At 51.3% G+C, this 26,351-nt stretch overlaps 1 protein-coding gene across 3 annotated transcripts in view; it reads left to right on the top strand.

The window, feature by feature from the left end:
- Positions 1–13,399: 13,399 nt before the first annotated feature.
- Positions 13,400–26,351, top strand: part of DOCK1 (dedicator of cytokinesis 1) — a 505,440-nt gene continuing 492,488 nt past the window's right edge. For all 3 annotated transcript variants that reach the window (XM_070481013.1, XM_044748741.2, XM_070481015.1), the window contains exon 1: positions 13,400–13,592. In XM_070481013.1, the coding sequence (XP_070337114.1) occupies positions 13,547–13,592 (46 nt within the window). In that variant the 5' untranslated portion in view covers positions 13,400–13,546. The remainder of the gene's footprint in view (positions 13,593–26,351) is intronic.

The following is a 26,351-nucleotide window of genomic DNA, read 5'->3' as shown; positions in this document are numbered from 1 at the left end:
GTCATCCTCTCCCAGAGGCTTTCCTGAAAGCCCATTATCTACCTGATTTATTTGCATGCTGGTTTGTTTCCTGTCTCTCTCTGGACTCTAAGTTCCGACAGAACAGAAATCTTTGTCATTTCTGGATCCAGATCTCGAACGCCTGGAACACCAGCAGACTCAAGAGCGTTCAGGGGACAGAAGTTGAGCGGTGGCCCCTGGCCATCCCCATCACTGGCACCCTGTTTCCTTCCAGTAGGGTGTTCAGTGCCTCCCATGGGGCCTGGGCAGTGTGCTGAAGCAGCCAGCCTCAAGCTGGGGTCCAGGTCCCGAGTCTCTTCTTAGTCTGGGGGACCTTCCTTCACCCCCTTGTCACCAACTAGCTGCCCCGATAAACTCAAAGGTGGGTTTGGAAGCATTTAACTGTTTTTCCAAATTGTTTTTTCCCTTTTGTTATGTTAAGGAGATGCAATCACCAACCACCCTGAGCCAGACCAGGCCTTACCACAGAGCTACGCCTATGACCTTTGCCTCATTTTTAACGCTAAGATCTCTCCAGGAGGAGCTTAGGCCTTATTACCATTACCTGCAGTGTGTGTGGAAGCATGTTTTCCAACTGAGCCTGCACAAGGGAATACCCACCTCTCCCTTTTGAATATTCATTCCCCATCCAAAATAAAAGGTCCCAGCTTCCCTTTGTCCCGGGACCCCACGACTCTGCAAATGATTCCGCACGTTCTCCTATTTGCTGCAAATACACCTTACGTTGTGACGCTGTTTCTGGTGGAGAGTCTAGTTTAACTCGCCAGGAGGGAACACCACTGGGGTTTCGGTAGCACCCTGATGCTACCATCCAGTACACTGGCCTCTTTCCTTAACCAATGTGTTAAGGCAGTTTCTCCAGAAGTAGGTCTGAGATTGGAGATCACGTTCAGAAGCAGGGCTCTCAAGAAAAGGGAAGAGAGGGAAGTAGGGAGAGAGGAACTCAGCACAAGACCAGCTTCAGCGTGACTGCGGCAGCGGGCAGGGTTCAAGGTGAGGGAGGGAGGCTGGGGGGGGGGGGCAGTGGGCAGGAGTCACTCCAGAGTTGTCCCATTTGGAGGCATGAAGTGACTTTTTTTGTTTTTGTTTTGTGGTGAGGAAGGTTGGCCCTGAGCTAACATCCGTGCCAATCTTCCTCTATTTTATGTGTAATCCTGCCACAGCGTGGCTTGACCAGCTGTGCTAGGTCCCGCGCCCGGGATCCGAACCCGCAAACCCCGGGCCTCCAGGGCGGAGCGCCTGAACCTAACCACTATGCGACCAGGCCGGCCCCTGAAGTCACGTTTTGCGCTTCTATGCCAAGCAGTCCCTGGCCTCAGTCTGGGTGGGGTGGGGCTCCCGAGCTTTCATCCAGCGGGGCAGTGCTCCGAAGGTGGCAGCCAACGGTCACAGTGGCCGCAGGTAAGGTTCCATGGGCGGGCTCTGGACTCCGGCAGCCGCTGCCCCCCTCCCTTCTGCGGGCGCCCCGGGGAGGGAACGGCACTCGCCGGGAGGGCTGGCACCCTGGCCCAGCGCGGGATACGAGGAACGCAGGAGCCCGAAGGATCTCTCAGACATCAGGCCGGAGAGGCAAGTGCTCAGTAAACGTTAGCGCTCAGCGGCAGGCTTGCGCGGCAGAGGGAGTAAAGGAGGCCTGGCCACCGTCCTGCCCTCCCAGGGGACCCCCAGCTCCTGAAGGCAGTCGCGCGGCCTGGGGGCCATCCCCGGGGTGCAAGGAGAGCGCGGCGGGGGGACTCCCTTTCCCCGCGTCACCGGGAGCCCCGAGCTCGAGATTTTATAGCCTTCGGAGATCCCATTCAAGTGGTGCTGTTCTTGCGGAATTTCTCCATTACTATTTTTACTTGCGGGGGGCGGGGAGGGGGGGAAGAAAATCAAGGAGGCCTAAAAGACACCGAGAGCACCTGTTTCTTAAAACCGTTTTATTCTGCTCGTTTAAAAAAAATGAACTTCAGAAAATGAAGATCTCTTTGAAAATTGCTTACATCCAGAAAAGGAATGCTATGCATATTGTAATTATGAGATAATTAAAATAGTTTGAGATTTTAAATTTTATAGCATTATAAAAACCAGGTAGGTGAACCCTGGAAGACATTCATGTGTCCACCTTGTCGGGGGTGGGGGGTCTTAGTATCTCAGAGTTCAAGTGGAGTGTGGTAGAGGCAGAAAGAACCTTCCCAAAGGCCTGCCCCTAAGGGAGTCTAAACCACAGGGAGAGTCTGGTCGCTCACCTGCAGCAGGTCAGAGGGAGAGCCAGGGGCCAGCAGGGCCAGAAACTGTTCCAACAGGGTCTTATCTCTCATGTCCAGAGTTTGGAGATTGTGTGGCCCCGGCAAGGCCCTGGCCCTCTCTTGGTTACCGTGAAGAACTGCCTTGGGCAAGTGCTGCTTCTCCGGATTACAGGCCACCTCCCTTTCTGGTCTGGCCCCCTCCAGTTCAGCAGAAGGGCTTCCTATCTCACCTCTCATCACATACGCCACTCCCTGCTGAAAACTCTCTGTGGCTCTCTGCCTGCTCATAAGACAGAATCTCCATGTCTCACCCGGCCCCCAGGTCCTTCAGGGAGCACGCTGCCACCCTTTCCCCACCCTGCGAACCCTCCTGCTGTGGTCTAATGTTTGTGTCCCCCCAAAATTCATATGCTAAGTCCTAACCTCCAGTGTGATGGTAGTAGGAGGTGGGCCTTCGGGACGTGAGTAGGTCATGAGGGTGGAGGCCTGATGAGTGGGATTGGTGCCTTTATAAAAGAGATCCCACAGAGCTCCCAAACCCCTCTTGCCCTGTAAGGACACAGCAAGATGGTGCTATGAACCTCACACCCGCCGACGCCTGCATCTTGGACCTCCAGCCTTTGAAACTGTGAGAAATAAATGTCTGTTTACACAGGCTGTGGTATTCTGTTATAGCAGCCTGGATGGACTAAGACAGTCCCCTCTGGAGATACTAGATGCGGGTTTTGTAGCAAACACACACTCGTGCACACTCACACACACAAGCCCCAAGTGGCTTCCCACTGCCCCTGTGGCCTGCTGTTCTGATCTGCTCCTCTCCTTGCTGCCTGACTCACTCCTTCATTACTTCCACAGCCCCATTGCTGCTGCAGGGCCATGCTTCTCCTGCAAACCCTTCCCCTGTCCCCTCTGCCCCTGTCTGCTCCCCTCCAAGAGGCCCTGCAGAGAGCAGAGTGCCCCGAGTATGGGACGGGAGAGGATTTGAAATGGGCGCACGAATGAACATTTCTTTCTTAAGGTAGTTAGGCCTTTACTTTTAGCTACTTTCTATTTGTGGCAAGTAATACTGGTTCTCCTTTTCAAAAACAGCTTACCTTTTTTGATTTTAAGAAAAATGTTAAGCAAATAATAACACAAGGGGTACTGGGCATGGCCAAAGTCCTCAGGGTGGCAGGAGGGGGACTCGTGGTAGGACCCAAGGGCCAGCTGTTCCTGTCCTCTCTCAACACATCTTTCTTCTGTAGCTGTTTCCTAGTCTGTTGTCCTCCAGACTGGGAGCTCCTGGGGGCCAGGGACATCTCTTGGCCATCACTGTGTCATCGGGACCCGCCTGCACGGTGTCCGGCATGCAGTGGGTGCACCATGCACACTTCCTGCCCTGAGCTGAACCCCATGTGGTCCTGGACCCTTGCCGGGCCTGGGTGTGCATCTGGCTTGGCCCCAGAAGCCGCTTCCTCATTGCCTGTGTTCCTGGTCCTGGGGTAGTGGCCCAGCACGGACAGGGCGTGTGTGCCTGCAATCTCGCTGTGGCTTTGCCTCGGGCTTCTCGCTGACTCCACTGTGGAACTCAGCTCTCCAGGGTGGCTCGGCAGAGCCTGTTTCAGGGCCCAAGAGTGAAGAAGGCATGTTGGTGAATGTGTTTGTGAGTCTCAGGCTTGTCCTTTTCTGGGGAGGGGGTCCCAAAGTGGGCCTTCATCATGCTAAGCTTAAGGTGGCTTGTGCAGGTTCAAAAAAAGGTTAACTGGGATTGGTTCTGGCCCCCCTGTCACTCATGCACCCCTGCATAGGCTGGATCAGCTGGTCTGCAAGCCAGGAGCATGAGCTTGTATCATGCTCCATGACATGTATCATGTATCATGACAGTCCATGCTGTGCACGGCCCCTGTAGCACTCAGAAGGGAGGCCGAGTCACCCCATTTATTCACTCACTCACTTACTCATTCATTCAACAAACATCTACTGAGCTCCCACTCTATTGATAATAGTAGCTAACATTTATTGCACACTCACTAGGCTCCAGGCAGTGCATTAAATGCTTCCCACATAGTTATCTGCAAATGAGAAGCTGTAATTAAATGAGATAATACATGATCTCCATAAGGGCTGTCTGTCTGTATTATTATTGCTCTTATCTCAGTATTATTAGCCCGAAGTGCCAGGCTCTGCAACTAAGATGCATAAGGCTCTCTCCCAACCTGTGTGGCAGTCACAGATCATTACAGGACAAGTTAAGTCTAGGTAAGTGCTGTCCCAGAGGGAGGGCCTTCTGGGAGCACTACAGAGGGAGTGACTAACTGCCTGAAGGGTGGAAAAACCTTACCTGGCTGACATTTGACCCGGCTGGGATGGCGTTGGCCTTAGCCAGAGGGAGAAATGCAGGGCTAGGAAGTACTGGCCTAGGAAGGCATTAGCTTAGATGTACTCTCTGCAGGAGCAGGTTGTATATGTCCAGGGACCTGGGAGGAGCAGGTGTGGTGGGATCCAGGTGGAGAGGGGTGCAGGCCCATAGTGCACCTGGTTAGCAGGGCCTGTTGAGAAGTACAGATTATCCTGGTGGGCTGGGCCCATGCCTGTTGGGTCGGTGGTGAGCCTGGAGGTGCACTCTGGGTGTTGAGGCAGCTCCCAGCAGGGTTGCCCTGGGCCCAGGCCACACTGCACTGAGGGAGCCACCTGGCTGCAGAGCTGGGCCTGTATCTCCATCCAGTTGTGATATTGGGACATTGATCTTTATATCTCCAGGAAGTTTGGGTTTCACTCTAACGACACATGCAACTGTGCCTAACCCCCCTCCAGGAGGACAGGGGCATCCACTTAGTCTAGTGGTTGAGGTGGCATTGTGTGATCTGGATGATGCATATTATTTGGCTCCAGTGCGTACCTTTGGGCTGCTGAGACCTGGAGGCAGCGAGATCCAGGTGCACTGGTCCCTGAGGACGAGAAGTCTGGAGGCCTGAGCTGCAGTCCCACAACCCTGTCCACCTCCTCACCTGTACGGTGGCCAGTAGAACAACACCTGTCACATCCACCCCATCAATTTGCTGTCAAGACTAAAGTCACATAGTGGGTTAAAAGTCTGGGGTCTGACATTAGAATGACTGGCTTCAACCTTGAATCTACTGCCTGTTAGCGGTGAACTCTGGGCACGTTACAGAGGACCTCTGATGCTGAACCTCTTCATCTCAAGTTCGTGTGCCTGATGCACAGTAAGCCAACCACTGAGACACTGGTGCTTGGAGACGGAGAAGGATTTATTCGAATTGGCCAAAATGAGAAGGCAGGAGCAGGTTCTCCCAAATCTGCCTTAATAAGAGAAGAAAGCAGGGTTTTGTATAGAGCTAAGGCCGTTTCTGAGGAACAAAGGAGTAATTGTGTTTCTTTCACTCCAGGTAAGCCCTTGGGCAATGAGACTGCTGGGCATCAACAGCCGGTGGAGGCTGGTTATCTGGTGATCATATCTTTCTTGAAGGCATTCTTTGTCTTCTATTTAAAACAAGCTCATAAATCCTTGTGACTCTTGAGTCATCCCTCAGGTTAAGAAAAAAAGCAGCAAATTGACAAGATTAACTTTGTTTCATAACAAGGTTGAAAGGTAATCTTACTGGATATTTACAGTGATCCTCAGGTACCTGGCTTTACCTTTAGGAGCCTCAGTTTCCTCATCTGTAAAATGGGGAGAACCACAGTGCCTAACTCATAGGTTATTGTGAGGATTAAAGGCTCTGAGTGCATTCGTGGGCACATTCTCAGTAAATTAGCTGTTATTGTGCATAGGTTTAATTAGTAATGTCAAAACCCTAAAGGACTTCCCAAGTTCATCCTCCTTTCCTCTTAACTCATTTTCTAGATCCAGTTTCTCTTTTCTGTAGTCCATCTTCCCTTTTGCCACCAGGGTGAGCTTCCTAAAGCACAGATTTGGAACATGCTGGCCCCTTGACTTGGGGGTCACAGCCCTTCCCCTCTGGCCCTCTATCCTGCCAGCACGCTCCATCCCACCCCCATCCTCCTGTCCCAGGTGCTGAACACCTTCCCTGCTTGGACCATTTCTCACACTCTTCCTTCTGCCTGGAATGACAGGTCACTGTCATGTCTCACCTTCTCCCCCAGATTGTCACCTCTTTGTCTGCTTTCCCTGATTCCTCCAGCTAGCACACATTTCTCTTTCTTCCAGACACCGCTGAGTCTCCAGAGGCAGAGTGTGGGTTTGTGTGTGTGTCTGGGCCCCTTCACTGACATCCCCAGCGCCTGCCCGCAGCGGGCCTTTCGTAGGTTGGCACTTACCTAGACTCCTCCGTGGTGCCTGAGAAGGAAGCTCTGGGCAAAGGGACAAGCCCATGAGGCCCAGAAGAGGAAGTGCTGTCTCTGCCATTTGAACCGTCAGCTGGCAACAGCAAGACCCTGGAGCAGAGCCAGCCTCCAGCGCTGGGGCCCACATCCTGTCCCTGGCTTTTGAGGTGGCTCTGGGTGTATGACAGCGGGAAACCTTGGCAGCTACTGTGCAGGCAAATGCAAGAAGCCAGGGAGGAGAAATTTATTTCCCATTGTTCTGGAAGCTGGAAGTCTGAGATCAAGGTGTAGGCAGGTTGGCTTCTCCTTGAGGCCTCTCTCTGTGGCCACCTTCCATGCCCTCACATGGCCTTTCCTGTGTGCACACACATCCTTGATGTCTCTTTATGTATCCAAATTTCCTCCTCTTGTAAGGACAGTAGTCAGATTGGATCAGGGCTCATCCTAATGGCCTCATTTTAACTTTATCATCTCTTTAAAGGCCCCCAAATACAGTCACATGCCGAGGTACTGGGGGTTAGGGTTTCAACACATGAATTTTGCAGGGGACACAATTCAGTGCACAACACTGGGTCCCCAAAGGACAACCAGGATGGTGTTGAACAAAGAAGGAAGAGTCGGGCGAGGACAGATAAACCCAACAGATACTCACTGTAATTCCTGACCACCTCTTCCCCCGGCCAAGATGCTTCCTGCTCTATGCCCAGAGCAGTGGGCACTTTCAGAACCGGAGACAGGAGGGGTCTCATCTGAGTAAGTTTAAAAGGAAGAGGGGCTGGCCCCAAGGCCAAGTAGTTAAGTTCGTGTGCTCTACTTCGGTGGCCAGGGGTTTCACCAGTTCTGATCCTGGTCACAGACATGGCACTGCTCATCAAGCTATGCTGAGGGAGCGTCCCACATAGCAGAGCCAGAAGGACCCACAACCAGAATATACAACTATGTACTGGGGGGCTTTGGGGAGAAGAAGAAGGAGGAAAAAAAAAAGAAGATCAGCAACAGATGTTAGCTCAGGTGGCAATCTTAAAATAAAATAAAATAAAATAAAATAAATAAAAGAAAGAGGCTGTGAGAATTCCAGAATTTCCCAGATAGCAAAAAGTACCTTAGAGATATGCACCACCAATCCCACCATGACAACAATGGCACCCATTTATGAGCACCAACTCTGACTTTATGGTCTCCATTTCTTTCCTCATTATCTTTGTGTTTTCCTCTACATTTCTGGGCACATGGAGCATATTGATAACACTGTTTTAAGGTCCTTGTCTGCTAATTCCATCATCCCTGTCCTTTCTGCATCCGTTTTGATGATGGATTCTTTTCCCTGGCTAAGGGTCACATTTTCCTGCATCTTTGCATGACTAGTCATTTTTGGTTGGATGCCAGACATTGTGAACTTTACATTGTTGGTGCTGGATTTTATTGTATTCTTTTAAATAGCACTGGACTTTATTCTGGCATGCTCTTAAGTGACTCAGGCTCAGTTTCATTCTTCTGAGCTTGCTTGTAACCTTTACTATTTACTAGAGCAGCCTGTAGGTTGGGGCTACTGTAGCCCCATGATGAAGGTGTGGTCCTTTGTGGGACTCTATATTATGAGGTCTTTCCACCCTGGCTAGAGGGTACACTAAGCACCATGTGAGCTCTGGAAATTATTCAGGGCCGGCTATTGTCTTGTGTTCTCGCTGCAGCTAGCCTCATGGAGTTTCACTCCACAAGTGCACAGATCAGTATTCAGAGACTCCGGCAGCCCTTCTGCAGATCTCTGGCTTTCTTTCTCTGCGTGGGCAGCCCTCTCTGCCTGGGTTCTCTGACCTGCAAGTCCCAGCAGCCTTGGCTTCTCTGGACTCCAGTGTCTGTCTCCACTCAGTGAGACCCCAGGTTTGAGTCTCCCTTTCTGTGCTTCAGCCCAGAAACTGCCTCCAGGAAACCAGCTGGGCAGCCGTAGGGCTCAGTCCATTAGTTTCCTTTCTTTCAGGGGTCACACTCCTGCACCGTGTGATGTCTGATATCTGGAAACCATGTTTCATCTGGAACCCCCACCAGTGTTAAGCTCTGCTACCATCATCCCATTAAATCTTCATGACACCCTAGAAGTCAGACCATTTTAAAAACAAGTAAACTTAAGAGCAGCCGGGTAACTTTCCTAGAGTCAGACAGCTGCCAAGCTCTTGGTCACGTGTCTGGTTGAGTCTATGAATGCCACCCTGCACTATCTGAGGCCTCTGAGGTCCAGAAGGGGACCCCGAGGGCATCTACAACCCTCAGCCCTTGCAACCCAGATCCAGGGCTCCTTCCATTCTAGGGCATTCTGCCAACTGCAGGTGTCCTGGCCCCAGCTCCAGAGCTCATTTCTTTGTGTACTCAGTGTGGGAAGGAGTGCTTGGTCTGCATTTATATTCACAGTCACACTTGCCCACAAGGCACATTAGCGCAGCACGCAGCATCCTCTCCGGAACAACATATTTGCTCTGTGGAGCTGGCTGAAGTTTTAACACCCAGGGTCTGCTGTAATAACCTTCACGGAGAGTGCTGAGCCGTGCACCTGCAGGTGAGGCCCAGCCCAAGCTCTCAGGGTGAGGCCGGGCCAGGCTCCTGTCTCGCAAACTGGTTTTTAAATTTCAAGCACTTCCCTTCCTCCACTTTAACTTTATTTTATACAAAATTTCAAACATATAAAAAAAGCAGAGAGATGAAACACTCACAGACCCAACACCTAGATTGAACAGTCTCACTTCATCTTTTTTTGTTTCTACTGTAATAAAGTCAGTGACCAACACAGTGACACTTCACTTCCAGACACTGCAGCATGCATCTCTAAAATATAAGGATGTTTTCCGACATAACCACAATACTACTATTACTACACTCAGTAAAGTAAATAATAACTTAAAAATATTATCTAATACTGGTCCAGAGTTAAAATCTCCTGTTGTCCTTAAAATGTTCTAGAGTTGGTTTGTTAGAAGCAGTATTCAGTCAAGGACCGCACATCACATGTGAACGTTATATTTCTTTTCTTTTCTCTTTTTTTTTGAGGAAGATTAGCCCTGAGCTAACATCCGTGCCCATCTTCCTCTACTTTATATGTGGGATGCCTGCCACAGCGTGGTTTGCCTAGCGGTGCCATGTCCACACTGGGGATCCGAACTGGCTAACTCTGGGCCGCCGAAGCAGAAGGTGCAAACTTAACCGCTGCGCTACTGGGCCGGCCCCTGAACATTATATTTCTTACGTCTTTTAAAATCTAGAACTCTTCTCTCCCAGCCACCCATTTATTTTTTCAATATCAACTTGCTGGCAACGCCAGAGCAGTGTCCTAGAGAAGGTCCCACCTTCTAGCTTTGTCTGACTGTATTTCTTGTGGTGTTTAACTCATTCCTCAATCTCCTCTATTTGCTGTAAACTGAAAGTTAGATCTAAAGACTTGATTATACATTTTGTGCTGTGTGACATTGTGCACTGTGACCACATGCCTGGTCATCTAATAAGATGACAAGGTGTGCCCCTGGGTCAAAGCGGGCAGCCATTAGATGCTTCGCTGCAAGACCACATTCCTCCCCTTTCAACTGGCAAGTATCTGTGGTCACGCCCTGTTTGAAGCCTGTAAAATCCCCACTTCCCTGTCTCATGCTCATCTGCGTCCTTCCCCCCAGATCAACATGCCCCCTCCTCACTGTGCCTTCTCGTATCTCCCCCAGGCAAGGTTTTGCTGAATTTATCTCTTGAGTTTGCATCAAAAATATGGAAAATTTTTTGAAATTAAACAAAAATACCTTTCAAAATTTAAAACTGTAATATCGATTATTCTTTTTCATTGCTCCATCCCAAAAGTCTGCTATGTCTTGGGAGGGAGTCACTAGTCTGACCTCCCACTGATGCTTAGGACGGGGCCCCTGGGAACCCCAGTGCTCTGGGGTGCGTCGCACTTGCAAGCGTGGCACAGACCAAGTCCTGCACGATGCCTGGGAGGTACTGTGGAGATCTGTGGCCCAGCCATGTAGACACAGGAGTCAAAAATATCCACTGACCACAACCCCCAAGGCTCCTGGAATCGGACATAGAGCCAGTCCCAAGCTCATGCAACCACGGGGCAATGAGCCAGGGCCATGGACTCGATTTAGAGCCACAAATGAGACCATTGCTGGGGTCAGCCAGGGAATGCCGATGAACCTTCTCAGGGCTGCAAGGACTGCGGCCACATGTACAACTTCTCAGCCAAGCTTGGGCACACATCGCAATAAGGCTCATTGTCTCAAACACATGGTCCATGGGCCCATGGTCCATCTGGAGTTTTTAAATTCTGATTTAGAAATTTATTTATGTGACAGTCTTACAAAAGTACATGAATTCCACACCACACTTATTTATATATTCAGTGGGTCACTTTTAGCAGAGTGGAAGTGGCAGCTGTTCTAGAAAATGTGAAGCAGGAGGCTATCAAACAAAGAGCATCACATGAGGAAGATAACCACAGTCACCATGTCTTACCTGTGCAGCTTCATCTTCTCCTGTGACCCTCAAAATAGCCTCGTGGGGTGGGCAGCATTACCCCTACTTTATATGGAGAATGTCAGGGGCCTAAGGCTTAGAAACAGAAAATGGCCTGAAACGGAAGGAGAATGTTGACAATGTTGACACAGCTGGCAATGGCAAGGCCAGGCCTCCGAGGGCTGTGTGGCTCTCGAGCCCCTGGTCTTTCACTACAACACCCCATCTTCCCCAACGTGCAGCCACACAAGCAGAGCTGAAATTGGGCATAAAAGAGAAGGTAGGGATCACCAAAGTTTGTTTTCCAGGTTTTCTTTGCAGAATTCCGAATTCCTAGCAAGATCTAAAAGACCATTCTACTGCAGGCCCATTTTGTGTCACTTCCGTGTTGTTCCCTATGCTTCAGACATACTGGCCTTTCGGTTCCTTGAGGGCTTTGTGTTCCTTTCCTCCCCAGGGCCTTTGCACATGCTGTTCCCTCAGCCGTTCACCTACCTAGTTTCTGCTTATCCTTAAAGTCTGGGCCGACATTGTTTTCTCAGGGAAGCCCACCCTGACCTAGAGTAGGTCAGGCCACCATGTCATTTGTCTTGGAGCACTCTACTTCTCCTGTACAGCACCTTCCCAGGTGTTCCTCCTTCAAGGAGTCAGAGTCACCAGGCCATGGGTTCAGGGTCCGAGCCCCTGAGGTTTCTAATTTCCACAGAAGGCTATAAGTGTGTGCATGAGGCTGTGTGATCGGAGCCTAGTTACCTTTGCTCTGTGGGACTTAAGTTCTTTATCAGTAAAACAAGGCCTGTAAAGTTCTATGAATCTGTGGTTATCGTAAACTCTCAATTCAAAGGCAATGGCATCACATCCTCTTGAATACAGCAGATTCCCTCTCATCCACCCAAACTGACAAACTCCTGGCACATTCCCAAGTGTTCATTTAATGTGCATTCTGGGTGGAACGCTGAGATTTCCCTGGCTCATTGTGGCCCCAAGGGCAGATGACGGGCCATCTAGGCAGCAGAAAGGTGGCCCACCTGGCCTTTCCTAGGCCCTACTGGTCCCCTCCCCAGCTCTGCCACCCAGTGCTGTCCCTACCCCATGGAGCCTTCCATCCTTTTTACCTTCCTTCCTCCAGCCCCTGAAGGCGCCCAGGCCGACTGCGTTGTCACTGGTTCTTAGGGCATGAAAGAGAGGAGGATAGCGTTAACAGTCCGTGAAACCAAATTTACTCCATTTAGGGTGCTGCCTTCATTCTGAGGCTGTCTCCTTCCTCCTCTTTTTCTTGGCTTTAGCCTTTCTATTGTTTTCCAAAATCATGGTAAAAATAAATAGGCGTGTGTGCTGTTTTAAGGTTTTCCTCGGAAAATCCGAAGCCCCATCTTTCACTGGAGTGAGCAACAGGAGAGTCTGAACACTCCCTGCAGAGCGAAGAAGTTCCTAAGAAGTGATGCGCGCTGCTCTAGACCTGGCATGGGTGTCCTTTCCCGGCCAGCACCTCTCCCAACTTCCTCTCTTCTCCCACTTCACAGACCTTGAGTGCCGCTGAACCAGCAGAAGTTTCTGCAAGCCCGAGGCGGCTGAGGTCTCGGGCCTTAGCGAGGCTGTTCCTGCCTCTCCCTCCTGGCCTCTCTGGGTAACTCCACTCATTCAACACTCAAGCAAGAGGTCAACTTCCTGGAGGGTGCTCCCTGACCAGCACGGCACCATCTCTTCCCACCGCCTTGGGTGCCCTTGCCCAAGCACGAAAAGCCGGCCTATTTGTTGTTAACTTCTCTCATCACCCCCTCCGCCCTATGCCGGCTAGTTTGGTGCTCTGAGCACATCTGGGCATTGGGTAGGTGCTCAGTTAACGTCCGTCTAACGAATGAATGAACCACGTGCTCTGGAAGGCTCCTCCCAGTGGACCTCCGAGTTAGCTCAGCTCTGGGACTCACCACCAAGGCGGAACCTCATTTAGGGACATTACATCACCAGGCGCCGGTCTAACCCCCGTGCTGTGCAAACCACACGCTTCATAAGACTCATAGAAATCCCTCGTCCCCCGGGGGCGCACCCCTCTCATTGTATGAGGCCCAGTCCCCAGGAGGGCTCACTGGTTCAAGGAGACTCTGGATAATGAAAAGACGACGTCCCTGCGGGGCGCTCCATGGGGTGTCCGGGGGCCGGGAATGCGGGGGACGGGTGGGGCGCGCTGTGATCGGGCTGGGTTACCGGGTCGGCGGCGGCCGCGGGGGCCGCGGGCTCGGGGCACAGCCGGGGCGCCGGCGGGGTCGGGGCGCGCGAGGGCGGGCGCGCAGCCGGCGGCCGTCCCGCCTCTCTCCGGAGCTCCCGGCCTTTCCCATCCGGCCCGCGACGCTCCGCCCGCCCCGTCCCACATGACACCGCCTCCGCCGCAAACTTTTTCCTCCCATCCTGTCGCGGCTCGAAAGGAATGGAAAATGGCGGCCTAGGCGCGGAGTTTCCTGCCCGACCGGCGGCGGCGGCGGCGGCTCTCGCGGCGGCCTGGGGCGCGGGCCCCGCGCGGCGCCATGACGCGCTGGGTGCCCACCAAGAGAGAGGAGAAATACGGCGTGGGTGAGCAGCGCGCGCCGCCCGCTTCGCGCCGGGCCTGCCCCGCGTCCCCGCCGCCGCGCCCGCCACTTGCCCCAACTTCTCGGGGCGCGGCGCTCCGGGCGGCCGGGGCCTGGCGGGGCGCGGGCGGCGGGGCGGGGGTGCGCCGAGCCTGTTGCCGCCGGCGCGGGCGGGATGCGGAGTGGCCGCGGCGCGGGAAGAGGCGTCTCCGCCCCGCCCGCCCGCGCCGCCCGGCCGAGCGCCCGATCGCACCCCGTCGGCGGGCGCTGCCCACTCGGACCCCGGGCGCACGCTGTGCCCGCGCCCCCCGCCGGAGCCCGGGAAAGCCGGGCCGGGGACACGCGGGGGTGAGGGGCGAGTTGTGTCACTTCCCGAGGGTGTCCCCTCCGACGTCCAGTGCTCGGGCGGGCACCCCAGTGGCGGAGCCTTCCAATCTCCGGGGCTTCCCCTAACTCGGAGATCCCATTCTGCCCGCGGCCGAAGCCTTCAGTTTGGCCGGGCCCGGCCGGGCAGCCCCGGCGTCATTGTTCTGCCGCGCCTTTTTGCTTTTTGGATGAAGTTGTGTTCAGAGTCTGGGGCTCGGTGTGGACGGTTTCAAGTTGCAATGATCAAAGCGAAGAATTGTTCTCTGCCCAGTAGGAAGTGGCCTGCGCCACCCGGGCGGGCCGAGCGCGCTGCCCGCCACTTGGTGGTCGCGCCCTGGGCCGTGCGGGACCCTCGGAGAGGAGCAGTCGAGCGCTCCGGTGTCCCCGGGGCCCGGAGAGCTGGTTGGGGAGGGCGGGGACCTGTTTTGGCTCCGCCGCTCTTTGTCGTTTCCTGAGGGGAGTGGGGGAATCGGGTTGCAAGTTTACATTTCGGACGGAGTGACTACACATTCCAGAGAGCGAGGCTTTCCTTAATGGCAAACGAGCGGACCCCGGCCCTTGCCGCGCTCTGCCGGCCTCCGCAGGCCATTCGCAGCCCGGCCTGCCGAGGCCTGTGGGCTCCTGCCTTCTCTACCCCGGGTTCCCGTCCGCCCCGGCTGCCCTCTGGGATCCCTGGATGTTCCCGGTGATTTTAAGTCTCACTTTCCTCCTGCTTCTCCATCCAAAGGAGTCCTGACCACCTCCCTCACCCAGGCCAGACTCTGCCCCACTTGCAAGGCCTCTTGTGACCTTGGCCTCCCCTTTGCCGCTGGGTTGTGCCCTCTAGGGCTCCGGCTCAGCCTGCCCTGCCCTCGGGTCTCTGAGCCCGTGCAGCACCCCGCTGGCTCCAGGAGTGTGGTGCCCACTCCCACAGCTGGTCTGGTTCAGTCCTGGCCCTCTGACTTTTGGAAAGCCTCCTAGGTGGCTTTAGCCCCCAGGGCTCTCCTTTATGAGACTCCAGTTGCTTATCTCTGCTAGATGCTTGGACAGTGGCCTTGGGAACAGGCCTGAGCCTGGGTCCCCCTCTGGGCCTACAGTGGCTTGTGCCACACACCGGTTGGGGGGCCTCCTGGCTTCAGGACCACTGCGACGGAGCTCCCTTCCTGCCTCCGTTTTAGAGATGTGGAAACTGAGGCTCAGACATGCACAAAGGTCAGTGGCAGAGGTGGGCTTTCTGACTCTGTGAGCTGAGCCTGCACCCTGTGTGCTTCTGCGTGGATTCAGCTGGGGGCACGTCGTGAAGAAACGTCCCCATTAATCTGCATTTGATGAGGGAGGGTTGGGGTGGAGATGCTAGCTGGGATTGTTTCAGGTGTGGTGGCAATGGGGTCCAGGCTGTGGTGAGCCTGCTGGGGTGATGTGTATGGGGAGAGAACTCAGGACAGACCTGCAGGGAGCACAGCACGGAGAGATGGAGGAAGAGCTGGAGGACTGAGGAGAGGCAGGAGCAAGCAGAGGAGCCAGGGGCCCACCACCCTGCAGAGGGGGCAGGGAGCAGCTCTAGCTGGGGCGCAGGGCTTGCCGCCTCTGTCCTGTGCGGTGGGGACTACAGAGGCAGAGGGAAGATCAATTGCTTCCCCTCTCTCACACCACTACTAAGTGCTACTCCCTGGCTTGAACCCTTGCTGTGGTTCTAGAGTTCATGCTCTCCCGCACTGTACTCCCAGGAGCTGGGGGAGGGGCTTCTCTTTGGAGCACTGCATTTGAAGACACCTTGATACATTTCCTTGGCTCCCTGGGTGATCTGATGGTGTCATTGAGGACACTGTAGGTATGATACCTGTAGAGTGGCTTGACTGTCGTGTCTAGAGGACACCAGAGGGTAAGTTCAGGGATAGAGTGAGCAGAATCTCCTCAGTGGGGAGGTGGTTGAGGGCAAGAACATGGCTGTGTCCCTCCCCATTAAGTCACATGCCTCGCAGAAGCTTCCTTAGGACTCACCGCTGTGACTTCTAATGTAAAACCTTTGGCTAATACTTCAGTTTTAAGAAAACTTTTTTCCAAAGAAGAAAAGTGTCTGGATGGTTTTGCCAGGTGTGTCTAGGAAGGATGTGAGTGGCTGTCAGGTAGAGGAAAGAATAGGGCTACACTGCTTAGTTTCACAGGGTAGGGATGAGACCGCTGAACTGGGTGGAAATGACAAGGCAGCACAACTCACTCAGCATCAGAAGGAGTTTTAAATAATAGAGCCCCCTTCAGAGAGGGCAGGCCGGCCTGGAACAATTGATTTTGGGCAGAAGGGAAGGAAGGGATGCGTGCATTGGGGTCATCCCAGGCTTCCCACTTGTCTGAGATGCATAGGGAGGATTCCACTGGTTTTCACGAAGGGTGTGGGCTGGGAAGATGTAAGTGCTGGGAGGTAGGGATTCATTCCCATTAGCTAATTGGCTGTTTCTGCTTAAGGGAAAATTACTGGAGATACCCCTTCCCAACCACAGTGTTTTTCTGGGGAGCCTAACAACAGAGCTCTGTTTCCCTAGAGGCTTTCTGGGGGATCTGTGGGTGGGCCACACTTCCATTCTGGCCACTGACTTGGCCAATGAATGAATCACGAGGGGAAAGAAAATGATAAAACTCCATCTCATTTGGAAACATGAATCACAGCGCATTGTTTGCAAGTATTTGGACTCTGTTAGAAGCATTGTTTGTAAATTAGACACTTCAGTTATTTATTTATTTATTTTGCAAAATCAGGCAAGGAGTAAACAGCCAATGTGTTGCTTCCTCAGCAAAGGCAGAAAATGCTGGTTCCCCAGATTCATGGTGGGGGTTGCGAGTGCCGATGAAATTTACTAGCCTGTTAATTTCTCCCATTGGGCTTGAGTTTGGTGGGTCAGTGTTTACAGACTTGGTTTATTAATGCTGGCATGAACTTTGACCTAGCTGTCACACCGCGGCTTGGACCGTATAAACTTTTCCATCACCACCAGTAACTCAGAGTCTTAGCTCTCCACACCAGTAAAATTGTGTTCATATGGATCCTGTTCCTAAGACTGAGTAAAAAGATGCAGCATGTTCTGCCGTCACAGCTGAAGATGCTGTGCTCGCCTCTCAGTGATAGTGTGGGAGGTAAGTAATGGCTCCCCAAAATGTCTATGCCCTAATCCCCAGAACCTGTGAATGTTATGTGACATGGCACAAGGGACTTTGCAGATGTTATTAACATGAACGTTGAGATAGATGATCCTGGATCATCCACATGGGCCCAAAAAGCAGACAGCTTTTCTGGCTGGTCACCGAAGAGGGACTCAGAAGAAAGATGCAGAGGTGGAGTCAGAGAGATTCTGAGCCTAGGAAGGGTTTAGTGTGCAGTTGCTGGCTCTGAGATGTAGGGACCCACTTGCAAGGACCAGATAGAGGCCTCAGGGAGCCAAGGGCAGCCCTCAGCTGACAGCCAGCAAGGAAACAGGGACCTCAATCCTACAGTCCCAGCTGGATTCTGCCAACACCCAAAATGAGCCTGGAAATAGATGGCAGTTTGTTATGCAGCAGTAGGAAACTAAGAGAGCCGGTGTAGAGGGCAGTGGGAGAGTGAGGCTCTCTTTCTAGCCTTTAACTTTTTTTTTTTTTAAAGATTTTATTTTTTTCCTTTTTCTCCCCAAAGCCCCCTGGTACATATTTGTATATTCTTCGTTGTGGGTCCTTCTAGTTGTGGCATGTGGGACGCTGCCTCAGCGTGGTTTGATGAGCAGTGCCATGTCTGCGCCCAGGATTCGAACCAACGAAACACTGGGCCACCTGCAGCGGAGCACGCGAACTTAATCACTCGGCCACGGGGCCAGCCCCTCTAGCCTTTAACTTTGTTTCGAAGCAGACGGAACACTAGTGGACCAGGGGTATGTTCTTCGCTCTGCCCTCTTCCAGGTAGAACTCTCAAACGAAGATGTGGGCGTGGCTGCACAGAAAACTTTTAACTCCTGGGTCTTGTTCAATAAGTGACCTTTGAGCAAATTACTCATGCTTTCTTAGCCTCAGTTTCCTCATCTGGAAAATGGAGCCAAGCCTGCCTATGCAAAGCCCAGCGAGGATTCATTGAGAGAATGTTGGCAGAGCACGGAGCCCTGTGTTCGAGATAAGCCAAGCACTCAGTGGAGTGTTGCTTTCATTTATTTTTTACTTAATAAAGCACAGTTTAGAAATGTCGTGGCAAGTGATTTCCTGCTTGGATTTAACAGCCGCAGTTGCTGGAAGAATGCTTTTCCTCAAAAGTTGATTTCTTAGTGGTGTATTTTGTTCCTATATCGGGGGTAAGGGACATTTGCTTGGTGTTGGGGAGCATGATGTGTATATGCCGATTAGGTGTGAGTAATGATAATTGCTAGGAATAGTGTAATGTCCAAATAAATTTGGGAGTGTGGGAGTTGCAGCGAGATCTCTTGTTATCTAGAGTAGCAAGCAAGCTGCTACTTTGGGGAAGAAAAATTAGATTTGATTCTAAGTAAATAGAAATGCAGACATTTTCATTCACTGGAGTTGCAGAAAAACCAAATTAGGGCATATTATATTTCTACAAACCTGATTTTACTTTGGAAACGTTATACAAATTTTAAATTTATTGTTGTGCTAGTGTTTGCCTTAGAATATCAGATGTTTTATCAGGATTGTCTTAAGATCTGTGAACAGTTCTTTCTCTTGTTCTCTTGTGACTTCTGAGGGTGCAAGTAGTGAAAACATAGACAAAGAAACAGGCCGTTGTTGAGTCCTTTGCTGGGTACATCGGAGAATGCCACAGTGTCTCTGCCCAAGCTCGCTCACTTGCGCTCTATCCTTCCCTCCTTCTTTCCTCTCTCTTTTTTTTCTTCTTTAAACTTTATGTTTTCAGATAATTATAGACACATGCAGTTGTAAGAAATGGCACAGAGAGATAACCCATGTACCCATTACCAGTTTCCCCCAAAGTTATATCTTGCAAAACTATAGTACAGTGTCTGAACCAGGATATTGACATCAATACAGTCAAAATGCAGAGCATTTCCATCACCCCAAGGACCCCACATGTTGTTCTTTTATAGTCACACCATCTCCCTCCTCCTTCCAACAGAAGCCCTGGCAACCATTAGTCTGTTCTCCATTTCTATGATTTTATCATTTCAAGACTGTTATGTGAACAGAACCACACAGTATGTAACCTTTTTGGACAGGCTTTTTTCACTCAGCGTAATTCTCTGGAGATTCATCAGGTTGTGTGTGTCAATAGTTCATTCTTTTTCATTGCTGAGTAGTGTTCCATGGTATGGATGTACCACAGATGCTTTTAACTGTTCCCCTGTTGACGGACATCTGGGTTTTGGCTGTTACAAATAAAGCTGCTATGAACATTCATGTGCAGGTTTTTGTGTGAATGGAAGCCTTCATTTTCTGGGATAGATGCCCAGGAGTGTAACTGCTGAATTGTATGCTAGTTGCATAGTTGGTTTTTTAAGAAACTGCCAGACTTTTCCAGAATGGCTGTACCATTTCCCATTTCCTGCAGCCATATATGTGTGATCCAGTTTCTCTGTACCTCGCCAGCATTTTTAGTTATCTCTCTTGTCTATTTCAGCCACTCTGAGAGGTGTGTAGTGGTGTGTCATTGTGGTTTGGATTTGCATTTACCTTATTACAGCCCATCCTTGAGGGCTGCCTTGGTTTAATTTGGGAGACGAGCCTGTGGGCAGGTGCCTGTGCTGTAGTTCGAGGGAGGGCTGCTGCTGGAGGTGGTGCTCGCAGGAAGGGCAGCAGGAGCAGGGCCACTGAGCTGTGAAATTGTTGAGTTTGTTCCTGGAAGGGCCCTGAGTCCAGTTGGAAAGATCAGGAGTGAGAGGCTGGTTGGCAGATCAGCAGTGCTTTACACTGCTGGCCCACGTGCTCGGCAAGATGGGCACTTTTCAAACTCCTTTTGTGTCTTGAGAGGATCTTCTGAGAGGTAAGCAATGAGGAGGGGACCCAGTGAGGGCACGGAGTTTGAGTTTTAGCCCTGCCACTACCTACCACTCTTTGTTCATGTGACCTGAGAATAGTCTTTGAACCTCTCCATCCTTTTCCACATTTTCAAAATGGGTTGCTAGTGCTTTTGGGAGGGTCACAAGAGCTAATCTACCATAAGGCAGTTTGGAAACACTGTTATGCGAATAGAAATAGCATTCTTCCTATGTTTGCTTTTATTAATAAGGTGGGAAGGACTTTGGGGCTGTGATTCAGATCAGTGTGTAAAGTAAAGTATGTGTATTAGTCTGCTGCCTTAACAAAGTACCACACTGGGGGCTTAACCAAGAGGAATTTATTTCTCACAGTTCTGGAGGCTGGAAGTCTAAGATCAAGGCGTTGGCAGGGTTGGTTCCTTCTGAGGCCTGTCCTTGGTTTGTAGATGGCTCCTTCTCCCTGTGTCCTCACATGGTCTTCCCTCTGTGTGTGTCTGTGTCCTGTTCTCTTCTTCTTATAAGGACCCCAGTCATATTGGATTAGAGCCCACCCTTATGACTTCCTTTTACCTCAGCCACCTCTTCAGAGACCCCGTCTCCAAATACATCCAAATGCGTTCTGAGAGCTGGGGGGCTGGGGTGGTGGTTAGAACTTCAACGACTGAATTTTTGGGGACACAACTCAGCCCATAGCATTTTGATTATCATGACGTAAGGATTTTTGTCTGAATTTTCATCTGCCTTCAGTGGCCACCTTCTGGGTCATTTTTTCCTGTAAGGCTTTGGGTCCCCAGTGCTTTGCAGACGCCTGGGAAGTGAGGCGGGGGGAGCTAGCCGACTAAGCCCCCACTTCCCTCGCAAGGCTCACGGAATTGAAGTTAAGGACTCCTACTGGTTTCTGTGTTCAAACATCAGGATTTCTTGTCATCAGATGGTGACAGGACAGTATGATCAGATAGTTTGAGAGCTGGACACGAAGTCGTGTGTGTGTAATTGAAGGCACACTGGGAGTGGGCTTTTCCTCTGGGGTGTCTCTCGGGCTCCACCTGCCTGTGTTCACCTGCCTTTAGTATTGAGAGACTAAGATATCCACGATATTTATTTCTGGTCTCCTTCCGTTTGTTTTTGTAGTGTGAGTAGGATGGCGAGGCTCACTCTGGTTCTGGAATCCCAGTTCTCTAGGGATGGCAAGGAGGCTTTGCTACTGGCCTCGCACATTCCCTGTCAGCCCAGTGAACAACTCCAGGGGACACTCTTCACTTTTCAGACCATGAGGCTGGCTCCTCCCACCGGGTCACACCATTCACAGCCTGCTGCGGCCCTGGGCCGTCCTGGGAGCACTTTAATTTCAGTAGCGAATGGGGTGGGGAGGATGTTGGCCTGTGACAAATTAGTGACTCAGTGCTTCTTGATGGTCATTTATAAGCACAGTCTTAGCATGGCGCTCTGCAGTCATCTGCTTCCCTGCGTGCAGGTGGGATGCTGAGTATCCGTGCACACAGGCCCTCTCTGCCTTCAAAAGGCAGATGGTTTCACCCCCAGACAGATGTCTGTTAGCTTGTTTAATTTTCATTTGGGTGCCTTGAAGAGAAAAAGGTTTTCTTTTAGCATATGGTATGTGCCAAAAGATCACAGGTTTGTGGTCATAGAGATCCCTCTTTGAATCTCAGCCCCATCTCCTGCTAGCTAAGTGACCTTGGGCGAGTTGTTTACCCTAAACCTTCTTTAAAAAATTGATGATAATGCCAACCTTGTTGGGCAGTTCTGGGGATAAAGAGAGAGAACCCAGCACAAACCTTTCCCTTGGTCTGTGCTTGTCAAGTGTTAGTTTCTTTCATTCTTTATTGATTGATTGTGGGGAGAGCCTTGTGTTGCCTGAGACTGAATCCCTGGTTTAATTCAGGCTCTCCCAGCATCCCAGTCTGCCTGGTGGGCCCTATTGCTTCTGCAGCCCCTGCTTGTTTGAGGGGAGGGTCGAAGATGGGGAGAGATGTTTCATGGCTTCCCTAGAATTTTAAAGTTTGCTCCGGGGTCGGATCAGGGGCCAGGGTTCCTCTTGATTCCCAGGGGTCCTGAAGGGACTAGATGAAGGCAAATCTCTAAAGCTCCCCTGGATGAATCTCATCACAAATGTAACTCGGGGGCCCTGCCGGGTCGCATAGTGGTTAAGGTTGCACGCTCCACTTTGGTGGGCGGGGGTTCACTGGTTCAGATCCCAGGTGTGGACCTATGCACTGCTTGTCAAGCCATGCTGTGGCAGGCGTCCCACATATAAAATAGAGGAAGATGGGCACAGATGTTAGCTCAGGGCCAGTCTTCCTCAGCAAAAAGAGGAGGATTGGCAGTGGATGTTATCTCAGGGCCAGTCTTCCTCAAAGAAAAAAACCAATAACTCAGAATCTTTATCCTGTTGCAATTACTGTTTACAGTAGCAGTTTGCTGCTGCAGTCCCTCAGGAGTGTGATACAAAATTTGTATGCCATCTTGAGTGATTTTGCTTAATGTACTTGGATAAATTAGATACATTTTTATATATAAATGTAACTATTGTGAATTCCTTTCTGAGTTAGCATTAGCTAGCTGCTGAAACAAAGAACCCCATCGTTTCACTGGCTTCATCCCACAAAAGCTTGTTTGTCCTTCCTGTTACAGTCCAAGTGGGCAGTGGGGAGGGGGCACGGGGGCTCTGCACTGGCTAGTCATTCAGGGATTCACGCTTCTCTCCTGTGGCTCTGCCTTCCACTAGGCTCTTGAGCTCCTTGCCTTTCAGCTTGTGGATGGGTAAAGAAAGAGATGAAGGACAATTCACAGGAGATTTTCTTCCCTGCCGGGGCTGGAGGTGGTGCCCATCCCTCTGCTCACATTCCTTTGCCCAGAGCTCAGTCCCTGGTCAGACATAATGGCATCTGGGGCTCAGGAATGTAGTCTGCTGGGTGCCCTGCAGGACGAGGAGGGGTGAGCTTTGGTGATCTCCACATGTTCCTCTCGGTACTTATTCTCCGTCCGTCAGTAAGAGTTATGATGGACCCTTTAGCATTATGAGCTCTGAGCCCAGGGATTGTAAGTTCTCACACCTTGTCATCCCTGGGAGTCACTGGCAGAACAGAAGTCCAGACCCCTACAAAGACGTGAAGAGATGTGAATGAGGGCAGATGCTGCCTTTTCCCTTGATGTGTATTCTGCTGCTTGTGTCCTCTAGATTGCAGGGTGTTCTTCTCTGTGTACTTAACCCAGAAGGTGCTCCTGGCGGGAGGGGGTGAGGTGGGGGTCGACTTGTGAGCATAAGGAAAGCTGCTTTCGAAATGAGTTATCTTTATATCTGTCTGGCACTTCCTGTTCTCACTATCCTAAAACGTGCATGGCACCCCCAGACCCCATGCCTGTTGCATTCTTTTGGCCTCAGAAGGTGGTGTCCTGAAGCCTGCTAATGAGATCTGTGTCTTTGTTTCTACGTGTTGGTTTTTGTTTCTTTTCTAGAATGGAATCTTTATATTCTGCAATAACCCTGGTCTTTATGACTAGGCGTGCATCAAAAAAGGCTGGAGAGTTACATCACAGCTACAGTCCCAACTACAGTAACTTAAAGTTAGGGGTGGGGACATTATGGTGTAGGGTAAAGAGCATTTGATTGGGAGTCGGAATGCCTGGAATCCAGGCCTGGGTGCAACACTTACGCCTCGTCTACCCTCCCCGAGCCCCGGGCCCTTCTCCTGGGAGATGGGAAAAGAACAGCGCTTGTGTTCACCTCTCAGCTGCGCCTGGAGGAGCTGGCAAGATAATGTATGCGGGAGAGCTTTCAGCAGGAAAAAGGACTACTCCTTGTTGTTATTAATCTTCACTTATTATATTATTGATATTAACTTATTATAATATTGATATTATTGATATTATATTATTGATATTTCTAGAGAAAATATACAATTTCTGGTGATCATTTTAATGACTTTTTAATTGGAAAAGGGCAGTGTGGCATTGTGAGCTTTACTTTTCTTAAAATTTTCTAATTTTTATTTTATTTATTACTGGACAAGTTGTCTAGTAATTGGTTAACAGTATGAGCAGAGGAGCATTCTGCATAAGCAGCTAACCTGGGCAGGTGACGCTACGTGTAGAGATGATTAGCGGTGAAGGTACGTGTGTCCCAGCCTGCGTGGTAAACACAATTGTCTTAAGCTGCGGAGAAATTAGAGATATAGTCATGCCCCACATAACCACGTTTCAGTCAACGATGGACAGCGTGGATGACGGTGGTCCCAGGACATTAGTACCATATAGCCTCGGTGTGTAGTAGGCTATGCCATCTAGGTTTGTGTAAGTACACCCTATGATGCTAGAACAGTGATGATGCTGAAATCGCCTAATGCAGTCCTCAGGACATGTCCCCGTCGTTAAGCGGTGCATGACTGTAAAAGAAAACTGTGCCTTCCAGTAACTCTTTCCTTCCTTCCTTCCTTTCCTCCTGGTTGCTTGCTACCTTTGTTCTTCGACATTGGGGGTCTGGAGCCATCCTAATGGGGGGATCTGGAGCCATCCTCATGGGGCTTTTATATTCTGGTACAGGTTAGCAATCCTTTATCTGAAATTCTTGGGGCTAGTGGTGTTTCAAAATTCAGGTTTGTCTCAGTGTGCGAAGAAAGGTGGTACCCCTGCAGATGGCTTGTGTGCTGATTACCCCCAGCAGGTCCGGGCAGCACCCCGCAGTCAAACGTATGGATGCAGCTGCCCGAGTGTACCGGCATGCACGGTGGGAGGGAAATAACCTCTAATTAGCCTCATCTGCACTCAGGCTAGATTTTTGCCGTTAAATGAATTACAAAAACTCTGTGGTTTTGGAGCTTTGGGGGGATTGCAAGGATGTGGATCTGTGTGATTTTTTTCATGGCTAAACCAATACGTTCTGTGTTTGTCTTCTTGGAATGCAGCATCCATCCTGGGCTCTTTGGTTCTCTGATCCAAGTTCTCAGACTTTGGTGGCTGCTGCCTGATTGGAAACCCCTAAACTACCCTTTGTGGCCTTCTTGGCCTCATTTCCTGCTACACTCCTGTCCGGCTGGGTGCCTGGCTAGTGCCAGGTCACCATCTGCGATTTGCTGCCTTAGTGTGACGTAGGATTTGTGCCAAATGTAACTTGTTCCCTGCCACCCTCCCCAGTATTGCAGGGCTTATCACATTGGCTTCCTCACCCCTTCCAGAATTGACTGTGCCCTTGGTTCTCAGCCCTGGGCTGTTCCAATAGGTGTATATAACAGCTGCCTAGTGAGAATGGTCCTCAGTCCCCCGGACCTGGGAGGGATGAGGGAGGAGGGAGGGGAGTGGAGAGAGAGAGCCTGGCGAGCATGCCCCAGAGGCAGATTGAGGAGCCCAGAGGCCTGCCTCCCCCAGAACTCACAGCACTGTCCCTTCCCCTTCTTATATTTGTTAGCAGAATCCCTAAGAAAGCAGATTCTGGGCTGAGGGAGCTCTGTGGTCCAGAGGATGAGCTCTGGTCAGTGGCGCTCAGCAAGGGGCCTGGAGCAGCTGGCCCTAAGTCTATGTGACAGAGGCCAGCTCTGCCCAGCGGGGGCTGGTGCTGCACAGGAGGTGACCTGTTTGAGGCTCACTGCCTTGTCCCTGCGGATGTTCAGTGACATCACTGCAAGGAAGGTGCTTCCCGTGGAGGCTGCCCAATCGAGCCAGGACCAAGGTGCCAGGTTGGGACGTGTGGGGGCTCTGCAGCCCTCCGTGCCCCAGTCTGCTCACTTGTTGACTATGGAGGACAGTAGTTTCTCCCTCACAGGATTGCTTGAGGGCTAAACAAGCTAATCCATCTAAAGCGGATTTCCCGACCTGTGTACTGTTGTTGTTCTGGGTCAGATAATTTTTGGTCATGGGCAGCTATCCTGTGCATTGCGGGGTGCTTAGCAGCATCTCTGGCCTCCTCCCACTACATCCCAAGAGCACTCCCCTTCCCTCAGTTGTGACATCCCCAGATATCTCCAGCCATTGCCACATGGCCCCTGGGGGCAATTTGGCTCTCTGTTGAGAACCACTGATGTAGAATGCTGGGGGTAGTGTGTAACTTAGTCACACTCAACAGTTGTGACTTGGTAGTCTTGTGACTGTGTTATTGGAAGCAAAGTCTTTCCTGCGTATTTGGAAAGAAAAGAGAGAAACCTGCAGGACTTGCTTCCGGAAGCGTGTGTGTTGGGCAAGAGGATGGGGAGGAGGAGACAAGGAAGCGTGGTGCGCACCCCGCTCACCCTCCCCCCCCCCCCACACCGCTGGGCGCCTTGGCTGTCCAGAGATGGTCAGGAGCCAGCCGTGTTTCTTCTCCTTTCTGAGAGACCAGCGGCAGTTTTGAGCTCAGGTCCCAGGAAAGATGCTCAGATTACCATGGGAATTATGGACCGTCCTCAACATTTTGGCTAAGAAATACCATTCAGGCTGCCCGGAGACCCTCAGAAATACAGGAACTCAAG

This window comes from Equus asinus, chromosome 2 (genome assembly GCF_041296235.1).
Source record: "Equus asinus isolate D_3611 breed Donkey chromosome 2, EquAss-T2T_v2, whole genome shotgun sequence".
Lineage (NCBI taxonomy): Eukaryota > Metazoa > Chordata > Mammalia > Perissodactyla > Equidae > Equus > Equus asinus.
Note: the sequence above shows the minus strand (reverse complement) of the source record. Positions and strands in the feature narration are given on the sequence as shown.